At 34.5% G+C, this 11,721-nt stretch overlaps 1 protein-coding gene across 2 annotated transcripts; it reads right to left on the bottom strand.

Moving 5' to 3' along the window:
• Nucleotides 1-97: 97 nt before the first annotated feature.
• abhd18 (abhydrolase domain containing 18) lies at nucleotides 98-8,380 on the bottom strand. Of its 2 annotated transcripts, XM_084133603.1 has the most exons (13): nucleotides 8,237-8,364; nucleotides 6,431-6,540; nucleotides 5,739-5,823; nucleotides 5,520-5,620; nucleotides 5,331-5,406; nucleotides 5,006-5,090; nucleotides 4,872-4,899; nucleotides 4,606-4,744; nucleotides 4,391-4,480; nucleotides 2,877-2,978; nucleotides 2,343-2,721; nucleotides 2,101-2,263; nucleotides 98-1,024 (listed from the first exon to the last, which is right to left on the bottom strand). In XM_084133603.1, exons 2-13 carry the CDS (start codon nucleotides 6,520-6,522, stop codon nucleotides 970-972), a joined length of 1,395 nt encoding a protein of 464 aa, XP_083989729.1. In that variant the 5' UTR covers nucleotides 6,523-6,540; nucleotides 8,237-8,364; the 3' UTR covers nucleotides 98-969. The 2 variants fall into 2 exon arrangements, with proteins under 2 accessions (XP_083989729.1, XP_083989730.1); XM_084133604.1 differs by lacking the exon at nucleotides 4,872-4,899 and having other exon boundaries at nucleotides 4,992-5,090; nucleotides 8,237-8,380.
• Between the last annotated feature and the right edge of the window lie 3,341 nt (nucleotides 8,381-11,721).

Genomic DNA, 11,721 nt, shown 5'->3' with positions numbered 1-11,721 from the left:
CTTTGTCAAACATTAAATATCCTCATGTTGTTTCTCCTGTAATTCTACAAATGTAAAGTTGTTTCATTTTGAAGAAGGAAAAAATGACACTTCAATATTTAGGATTTCCTTTTTATTTTACAGGGGAGAAACAAATGAAATGAAACAAATGGCTCATGATGAATACAGTGAATAGTGAACACATGGCAGATCAGATCAAGTGACAGTAGTGATATAGAAATCATTTCAATTTATTGAAACTACAATTGTTAGTGGTTACTGTAGTGTTGGCAGTGATTAGGATTTAAGAGTTTGAAATACACGCAGCACTGATTTTTAAGAATGCAGTTCACAAAAAAAAGTGTATTTTGAATCCTCAAATGAGCCCCAGTCATTGCTAAAGATCTGTTTAAGTACAACTCATCTGAATGAGTTGTTAAACTTTATTTTTTTTTCATATCTGAGATTAAAACAATGGCCTGCCCATGACAAGGCCATTTTCCTGATGCGTTATTTTCTAAAAACAGGCAAACATTTGCTCTGCAAATTAGGATATTCTATGTTGGTGAAACAAAAATATAGATTGCCAAAAGTTAATTTATTTACCTTACAATTCAAAATACTATATTTTCAGAGATTTGCTTCATTAAGAGATTTAAAGACACCTTAATGTGTGAGTGAATTATGGTTTGGAGGCACATCTTTGTCTCGCTTGGTGAATTATGTTTCAGTCATGATTATATATATGATTAAAGGCAGTGAGGTCAGGAAGACAAGGTTTTGTATGGGTTGAGCACATGTAAGTTAGCTTCAGGTCACTGTGAGTTTTGAGGTGTACCACACAGAGTCTGTCACTACAACCGCTGCACACTGCCTCCCTTTGGTTACATTTACAGTCTTCTGTAAAAATCACGCTCATCGCATTAAGTGTTCTCCATCTCCACACACTTTCAAAATGCTTGTCAGTGCTGAGTCCCAAAAAATCCATGGCTATAAGCTGGAATACTTGTGAAGAAACCGGTCGTAGGCGTCGTAAATCGCTTGCCTGGAAGTAAACAATCAAGCATGAAATTCAAAAGGTAATGCATGTATTTAAAATGATTAGACGTGGTTAAGTAACTTGATTATAAGCAATATGCAACAGTTTAACCACATAATTAACATTGATCACTATTAAAGGAATAATTCACTGAAAAAAATACACCACAGTGTTCAAATGTTTGGGGTCGGTAGATTTTTAAATCTCTCTTATGCTCAACATAGCTGCATTTATTACAACATTTGTTATTATAATCAATGTTGAAAACAGTTGTGCTACTTAATATTTTTGAGGAAACCATAATACAATTTTTTTTTTCAGGATGAACAAGGACTGAAAAAAAAAAACTTTAAAAATGATGCAAAACACCATAAAGAATCATGATGAATGTAGTGCATATGATTTGTGTATACAAGTTTTCTGAAGTCATTAGTTATTCACTAATAATGTTGTACTAGTAATGTAATAATGTTCCACACTAACAACTACGTTCATAAGAGAAGCTGGGATCTGTGAACGAATCATTCCTTTGAATTGTACTTTTTCAATGAATTGATGTAGTTTATAAAACCACTCTAAATGTTTCGTTCACTGACTAAATAATCCATGATTTTTTGAAGCTTGAACAATTTTGCTTCATTGTAACTGCATGGGGAAAAAAATAAACAGAACATCTTCAAAAATGATCTCCTTTTGTGTTCTGCAGAAGAAATAAAGTGGTAACACTTTACAATAAGGTCCATTAGTTAACATGAACTAAGAATGAACAATACTTCTTCAGCATTTATTAATCTTAGTTAATATTAATTTCAACGTGAACTAATATGTTATTAAAATCAGAGGTTGTATTTGTAAATATTAGTTAATGCATTGTGAACTAACTTGACAATGAACAGCTGTGTTTTTATTAACTAACATTAACAAAGATTATTAAATACTGTAACAATGTATTGTTCATTGTTAGTAAATACATTAATGAACCTTATTGTAAAGTGTAACCAATAAAGTCATACAGGGTTTGGGTAAACTATCTATTTAAACTCCATGGATATTTCCCTGTTCTAAAATTTGACTGTGCTTACCGAAACAGTCTTTGTTTGAAAAGGTAGGCGCTGATGTGACCTCCATTGAGGTAGCGAACCTCACAGCCAGGCCAGATCTCCTGTAAGCTGCGTACTCCAGTGCGGGGAATATAAGCGTCTTCCTTTGCCTGGATAATAATGATCAGACTGGGATCCACAGGCACTGGAGACAAAGAATGCAAAAAAGAAAGAGGATCAAACCCAGGAACACAAGTCAAACCATGTCCAAAACAAGACAGTACCTGAAAAATTGGCGATGTGTGTGCATTCGTCCATCACTCCCTTCATGAAGCAGAGAGACTCCCGCTGCAGCGATTGCCGCTGGCCAGTCCCGTAGGTGATGTTCTTAGCATGTAGCATGTCCAAATGAGGCCCGCTGCTGCTCACAGCGGATAGCATCTGATCTAGTCCGTCTCTCTCTCTTCGCCCCATCAGCAGGGCTGAGTCTGACGCATGACCTTCAGTCCCGGGCTGAGAACACGAGGATTGTAGCCCCATCTGCTGGTCCCTCTCTGGCGAGTGGAGGTCAAGAAGGTCATGGCCAAGATCCAGGTCAGAGAGACTGTCAAAGCTGCCTGGGGCATTTTTTACGAATTCCTGGCCCATACGGAACGAGTCTGTCTGAAAATCAGGGGTGTGTCAGTGAGTGATTAGTCAAAAATGTTGCACATTCAACATATGTGATGCAAGGAACAAATCATATCTTCCTCTGTGATCTTTTGTGGTGTCCACAAGCTAAATCACAACAAAACTCTGCCACAGAATAACATACTTACCCCACAATACTCCAGCATACTGATGATTTCTTCCTCATAGACTGTGTGAGCTGCATACTGCTTTTCCAGTTCTCTCCAGTTCACGGCTCGACTTAAAACACCCTGCAGAAGATCAAATTTATAAATCTGATGTTAAGAAAGACACCCAACTGAGTTATTCAAATGGGAATGAGTAACACATGGTGACATAACCATGTATATAACCATGTTCTGATGCTATCAATTCACTGACACAGGAATGAAGACGTAAAGTTATTCATAGCTACAAAGTTCAATAGCTAAGTGACTAATACTGTCTTTATGTCCTGGGAAGTCCCTACATACCAGGGTTATTATAGTTAAACAAAAAACAACAAAAAAAAAACAAAAAAAAATTATATATATATATATATATATCTTCATTACATGCTAAATAAACCCTAATTGAGATAAAATAATATAAGAAAACTTAATTCAGATAATTGCAAAGGCAACATCACTCATTTTTAGTTTTAGTTTAATTTGATGTATTAAAATAATGTAAAGGAATAGTTCACACAAAAATGAAAATTCAAGTTGATCCAAACCTGCATGAGTTTCTTTCTTCTGCTGAACATGAATGAAGATTTTTTTGAAGTATGTTGGTAACCAGACTGTTGACGGCAGCTGTTGACTTCCATAATATTTTTTTCCTAATTGGAAGTCAATGGCTATCGTCGATTGTCTGGTTACCAAAATTCTTTCAATTATCTTATTTTTGTGTTCAACAAAAGAAAGGATTGAACTATCCCCTTTAAAATTGAAATAAAAAGTGAATAAAATCAATATAGACAGAAAAACTAAAACAAAAAACACGAAAACGTAACAAAATTACTAAAACTTTAACTAAAATTAAATAGGAAATATAAAAATAAAAACTAATTTAAAATATGCGTGAAACTTGAATCTTAGGTTTCGTTTTTTTGCGTACACATTGTCAAAATGATCCCCATTCACACGGATCGGCGAAAACGATTAAAAACGCTGTATTCTACTGTCAGGCCAGTAGTTGGCGATGTCACTTTGTAAAGAAACACTACGCGCCTATAGACTGAACACATAATACGCATGTACATGATGCCACTTTTACGGCCAAAATTGAATAAATGGCCCCTTATATTAAAAAAAATAATAGTATTTTTAAAAACTAATAAGTTTCCAGTGTTACTAAAATAACACTCCTGCATACTTTCTTTTTTCATTTTCTGACAAATATAAGCTAAAATGCTTTATCTATGCGTTTTATTATCACTTACATTCTTGTGCTGCCACAGAGCCATAAACTTAAATTATAAATAAAAATTAAAAGATCACAAATTGCACTCAAACTAAAAAGTAGACAACTGACTTGATAAATCCAAACTAAATCAAGTTTAAGTTTCTCACCGGAAATTATGATTTTGTGGAATCCTAGAAATACAACCAATCCAAAATGACTTGTAGGCAACATTAATACGCCACAATATGATGCTAAAACATAGTTGTTTAAATCTTACTGTGGTAAAAACACTCGAGGCAGTCGTCCAGGATAAACAAGGTATGAGCGGAATTGGTTTGGGCCAGTTTGTTACAGCTAATGATGCCATCTAGGAAGAAAATGAGTCAACAATCGATTATATAGGATATGTTACAGGTTCTTCTGAACACAGTTGATTGAAAACTACATGTAGTAATAAAGTCAGATACTGTAAATGAGGAATGCAGAACCTACATGTCCACCCATAGAAATGCCAGTCAAGCCCAGAGGCCAGAAACCCTCTCGCTCAAGCCAGTGTAACAGCACCGCAGACTCCAGGATCAGTGCTCCACCCATCACAAACAGGTCTGATACGTTCTTCAGACTGGAGCGACTGCAGTAAACGCAAATCATATACATTGTAATAGTAAACATGCATTGTTCATACTAACGCTCCATATTACAAAGACATGGACAATAATAGCTTCCACCACAGATGCTGCCAGTAATCAAACACTCACAGTTGGTCTTTAGGTTTCCTGTATCCATGTACAGCTCAGAGTCAAGGAGGTGTCAGATGAGATATAGTCATTTTTGATACTTGGAGTCTACATGGCAAACTAATATGTCTATAGTTTAGCATTTTTAAGGATATAATAAGGATTCTCCAACAGAAGAGACGCCATCCCTGATTCTTTAACCATCGGCCTGGCCATAAGTGTTCGCCTTCTCCAGAAAAACTGGAAAAAAATCAATAAAAAACATAGAGATGCATCAAATTCAAATAAAACACTAGCTGATAGTGATATGTTTTGGCCGATAATCGATACATATTAATATTAAATACTATTTAATAGTTTTACTTTTTTTTATTTATAAATTTAACTTTTGAAGTTTAGTTTATATTGTTTATCCCAAAGAAAAACTTCATAAATGATGCTGAGATTGAATGGAAGCACAGCCAAACATTGACCACTCACGTGGTCTCCTGTTCCAGCCAGGTGAATACAGACTGGCCTGTGCCTCTTCCATTTCTTAGGTACAATGAACTGGAATCTGGTGGTAAAGTTGAAACAAAATGTCTTCATTTGAAAGAACAAGCCACACAATAAGTCACATTAATCCTTCACATTTGCATTCAATGTTTGTGGGTGATTTGTTTTGGCTACCGGGCTTTGACGGACTCCGCTGGCAAGATGCCCGGGACAAAGTGCTCCAGTGGCGATATGAAATGACCATTGTGAATTTTGCAATCTGTTTGATCTTCTACCTTTGGGCACAGCGGTAACACACAGTTAATGGATCATTATACAATTTTTAATTGTGCTGAATAATATACAGTATATGCATATACTATAGTTACTATTACTAACAATAATGTCACTTACTTTGTCAATAAATACTGGGTAGTCCCTCTGTACCAGATCTTTGCACCTCTCCCTGTTGCCAATAATCCTCCGGAACTCAAATATTCTGTAATATCCATGAAGAAATTTAAATTAAACAAGTTAATATCATTAATGGTGCACTCAGTGTCAAGCTGGTTGTCAATGTGGATGCAGCATCATCCGAATGCTAAACTGTTACTTTTTGTGGCAATCCACAATAAGTCATGATTAATAATTTCCACTATTGAAAGCTTTCAATAGTAGGAAGGTTACAGAGAAAATGTTCTTAATACAAATTACAAAAAATATTTGTATATACACATTTTAGTGTTTTATTCACTACTAATCATTACCATGATGTGACTGATCATGTAATATCCCACTGCCTGTACGCACGACTACATGCTCAAAATGTTATTCAAACAAAGTCATTTTTAAGTGTGCATTTCTGGTCCTACACACATATCCATCCGTTATGAATGTTTATTTTTGTTACAACAAAAAATAACCGAGTGCACCTATGAACATTCTATAAGCCATACATCAACAAATATAATGTTTATACCACTGCTAATTATTATTTTAGCATCAATATTTTATGAGTAATTATCAAAACGTTTCTGTATAAGCTTCACCCCACTATCATAAGTGAAGTCATATGATGCAATTTGTTTTTATTGTGTCTAATTTACCTTTTCAGGTCCTCTGGCTTCCCCCATCCTTGGATGAAGAGTTTGGTGAGGAGAAGCCTTCTGTACAGAACATCAAGCCGACTCACACCCATTGACAAAAAAACATTCTTCTGCAGAGAACAAAACACACTTAATCAACATAATCCGTCAGTCAGCTTTAGGCTTTACACATTCCAGTATATACAGTGCAATGCATAAGTGAATACACCCATGCTAAAGTTGACTAAAAAGAGGAATAAAAAATCATATTTTGGAAATTGAACTTAATGCCTTAATTTTAAAAAATTAGGAAAAATCCAACCTTTAAGGACACCAATTTTCTTTGTGAATGAATAATGTATCGTAAATAAATAAATGTTCTTCCTTAAAATACATGGTGCATAAGTGAGTACACCCCTATGTTAAATTCCCATAGAGGCAGGCAGATTTTTATTTTTAAGTATTTAAAAAAAAAAAAAATTTAGGATACTATGCATCCTGATAAAGTTCCCTTGGCCTTTGGAATTAAAATAGCCCCACATCATCACATAGCCTTCACCATACCTAGAGATTGGCATGGGGTACTTTCCATAAGATCATCTCTCAATGCAAATCAAACTAGCTATTAGGCTAACTGAAATAAAACCATGCCAATCTCTAGGTATGGTGAAGGCTATGTGATGATGTGGGGCTATTTTAATTCCAGAGGCCAAGGGAACTTTATCAGGATGCATAGTATCCTAAAAATAAAATAAAAAAAATACTTAAAAATAAAAATCTGCCTGCCTCTATGGGAATTTAACATAGGGGTGTACTCACTTATGCACCATGTATTTTAAGGAAGAACATTTATTTATTTACGATACATTATTCATTCACAAAGAAAATTGGTGTCCTTAAAGGTTGGATTTTTCCTAATTTTTTAAATTAAGGCATTAAGTTCAATTTCCAAAATATGATTTTTTATTCCTCTTTTTAGTCAACTTTAGCATGGGTGTATTCACTTATGCATTGCACTGTAAGAACTGAGCAGCACAACACACACTTAACAGAACACCAGCTAGACCAGGGCTTTTCAATCATTTATATGCCATAGACCCCCAAATATGATCATCCTCGTGTCAGGGACCTCATCCTAAAATTTAAAAGGCATCTATCTTTTAAAAAACACCCAATTTATACACTGAACATTTTATATTACAAGTGTAGTATTAGTTTCTATTAAGTTACATTATTATATATTTTTTTCTACTCACTATACTGTTTGATGTATTATTTGTTTATTTTATTCTATTTCAATATAATCTATTTCAAAGATGAATAACATTTTTTATTTTAATCACATTTGTATTCCTTTATTTTAATCTAATCTATTAATTTACTTATTTAACAGCCATTTTTAAAACCCATATACGATACAAATGATCTATCTCTGGTTATTAAACTTTTAGAGGGTGTTTTAGACTATTAGAAAAGGAATTTACTTAACTTAGTTTCTGAAACAGAGCATACGTTAGACACTGGACATGTCATAACCTCTCATTCATAATGAATGACTATTGAGTAACCACTGACAGACACACTTCAATAGGTTTGTGTGAAATCTAGAACATTAAAATGATTATCGGGTTTCTCACATTGCCCCTAAAAGATGAGCAATGTTTGAACATCCCACACTGACTGTCTGTTGTCAATCTAATCAGCTGTCAGTGATGAAGCTGCAGTAGAGTAAGTTGTATACAAAGTTACTAACTGCTTGTCTCTTCAAGCCCACAAATACTTTAAAACAAAGTGCGGATGAATGGACATAAAGAAATAAGTATATACCTCGAGCTAAAAGGACGGATATGTGGGTTTCTCTGAAGAAACTGGATCAGTGTACATGACAGAGGGCGAATTCCATTTGATGCAGCGCCATCCCAGGTTCAACTCACTGCCGGTGTTACGGATCAACTGGGGATCATGTTAACTGGGGAACGCGCGTGCACGCAGATAGTTTTACCTGGATTTCCAGCAGATGTTAGACGGCTACAGATTCGTCGCAGCCATTTTTCACGGATCCATGATTAAAAACGTATGTTTCACCAGTTGTATACACACTGGTATGCATAATAAAGCGATTTGTTTTTGAAGTGTATATTCCTACGTATTTGACGCAATTTCAAATAAGTTTAACATACTTTAGTGTCAAGCTCAGAAACCACGCCTATGTTAACATGGGGCATTCGGTTTCATTGGATGAACAGACTTGTCCGCGCACTTCAGAAGACGTGTAAGAATCTTCTTCTCAACATTAGTGTATCATATATTCTGTAGTGTGTTGTCATGAGTTCTAATCACAAATAACAACAGATGTAGATAAATTAAAGTAGCTAGGCTACCTAAAAGAAACAAATTGCAAAGTCATTTACATTTTTTTCAAGTTGCATTTATTGATCTGCATATAGCCTAATTTTATAATGGATCTATTATTTTTTATATAAAAACACTTATCAGCTTATTTTACTCTGCTGATTATATTAAGATCTCTTTTCTGTACAACCATCTCTGACGCCTCTGTATCCTTTTCCCTGGACATAAAGCAGCTATGCTTATACACGTAGGGTCATTAAGTTAATTATCTCATGAACTTGTAACATTTTCAACAGATTTATAAAATATAAAATAAAAAAATAAAAAATAAAAACGTATATAGTATATATATAAATATATAGTAATATTGAATTGTACATTGTGTCAAGCTTTCCTGTAGCTCAAACAGTAGAGCATTGGTGCTTACAACGCCAAGTCCATGGGTTCGATTCCCAGGGAAAGCAAGAACTGGTAAATGTAAATGTATACTTTGAAACGCAATGTAAGTCGCTTTGGATAAAAGCGTCTGCCACATGTGTAAATGTGCATTATGCTCAGTAGGAGCATGAACTTGAATGTTGTGTATCTAATGTCTTGTATTGGACATGTAGAAAACACTTTGTCTTTAGTGATTAAAGTCCTGTGAAAAACACTGAGAGGCAACCACAATTTGTATTACTGAAATAAGCAAAATATATGATATAGTGATAATGAATTATTACAAATATATACTGATATTCTCTATGGCTAATATTATCATAGGCCTACTGTCACTAACCTCTTAATCATTTGTCACCTCACATGCATAGCATGCCCCTCTCTAAAACAATAGGAAATGCTTTGTTTACTTTTTGCTGACCTCTTTAACAAAAGAAATATGACACAATCTTTTTATGTAATATAAATTTAGATTATGCCAGTTCTCTTCATTTGACTGGTACCATGAATCTCATTAACATATTCTCTTTACTTGTTATTCATCACATCATGTGCTTTCATTATTGTCGTCTGCTAACCGTTAGGAACAGATTAAAAGGTCTATAAATTAAGTGTCGTTGTTAGGCCATATACTGCCACAGCAAATGGATGCAATTAAAGTTAGACAAATCCAAAACTTTGCAGGATAACCAATATCCCGACCGCTGCTCAAGAAAGGAGCGTGATTATATAAAGAGGAGACGTGAAAATTTCACAATGAAGGATGATGGTGTGTTAAATTGTTCTTAAAAAGATAATACAACTGTGACATTTATTTACCAATATAACATGATTACATTAGATGGAGAGCAGCATGGGTATGAAGGCCAAACTGGCCAATGGGTAAGAAAAACTTATTACATATAGGCTACATTACAAAACAAGTAACTGTTCTTCATTAACATGTAACTTAGTCTATAGTTTGTTCTCCCTTCTTTAGATTGAATGTTCAGAATGTGGAAGGTGGGACTGTGTGGTCAGATCTTCCACTGTTGGCAAATACAGCTGTCCTGCATGCATGCACATTTGCCTATTTTTTTTTTTCTTACTTTTTTTATTGTTACTTTCATACCTGTTAGCTAATGAATATGTTTGTTGAACATTCCCCTGAATAAATGCTGTGGGTAATTCACTGGATACATAAACTATGGCTTCTCAATTTTCAACACTCTTTAGGAACATTTATGGAGTCTAGCCTACTGTATGCTTTATGCTTTAACTCATTCCTCAGTAACATTAAAATAAATAATAAATAAATGCTTGACATCCCTTTTACCACAGCAGTATTGCTGCTCAATTTAAATTAAGCCACAAATTGGCATCATAACAATAATCTGCGAATACACATGCACTGCAAAGACACAATGTCAATAGCATAATTTATTTAATCTACTTAAAGTTGTCATCAGATATTCAATTTCATTGAAACGAGTAACAAAATAATGTGGGCGTGGTCTGTGTCGTGAAATTAAAACACATTAAAACTTCCCTTAAATGCGTCTGAAACATTCAGCGGAGCAGCGACAGAGTAAACAACAATGTCCTAATATGATACAAACATTTACCAATAACGTGGAAAGCTTTTAAATCTGCTCAGTGAAAGATTCGCTGTGACGAATCTGTCACCGTTCAACATCTGCTGGAAATCCAGGTAAAACTATCTGCGTGCACGCGCGCGTCCCCAGTTAACATGATCCCCAGTTGATCCGTAACACCGGAAGTAGTAACTCTTCTTCTACGCTCATGATCGGCAGTGAATGATGTACTCAGTTGCACCGGTAGATGGCGGTGTTGTACAGTCATTTTACAGTCGACATTTTACAGTCGAGCTCTAGTAACAGCTCCTCAAAACTATACAGGATTCATTTAAGAATGTCTAGTGTAATTTTAAAACCGATCCTGCCTCTATATCATATTCTTATAGGATTTTCATAGGATTCCAACATAAAATAAATGTAAAAAAAATCCATTACCATTATTATGATTTCTTACATATTCCTGTTGCACATCCAAAGGATTTTTTTCTTCACTATTTTAAAACGCCTATTGTTCCAGATGTAGTCCTACCCCATTTCGTGTATATAAGCTATAAAAAAACATATATATTTACAATTATAAACCTATTTATATTAAGAATAGTGCATTTACTTCACCATTTTGTAGGCTATATTAAAAGTTGATCATTTGATCCTGAGCATCACTGTAATGATAATAATAAGCACAGTTAACTTTGGTTTAACAAACACTGTTAAAGATTTGAAACAATGCCACTTCAATTAGGATAACTTTTCTGCCCTTTAAGGTGATTTAAAAGAAAAATGCTTTAAAAAGTATAGTGTCAAATAAGTTAAAGCAAGTTACATGCAAATATCTTCTTCCCCCCCCAAGATTTCAAATATAAAAGGGCTACTATCGAGTAATTAATAATGTAAATATATTTGCACTGCTTGTCTGTTACATGTGGATCCATAAATATTTTAAAA

Source organism: Abramis brama (assembly GCF_963993115.1).
Source record: "Abramis brama genome assembly, chromosome: 13".
NCBI classification, from domain to species: Eukaryota; Metazoa; Chordata; class Actinopteri; order Cypriniformes; family Leuciscidae; genus Abramis; species Abramis brama.
This window is presented reverse-complemented; position numbering and strand designations above follow the sequence as displayed.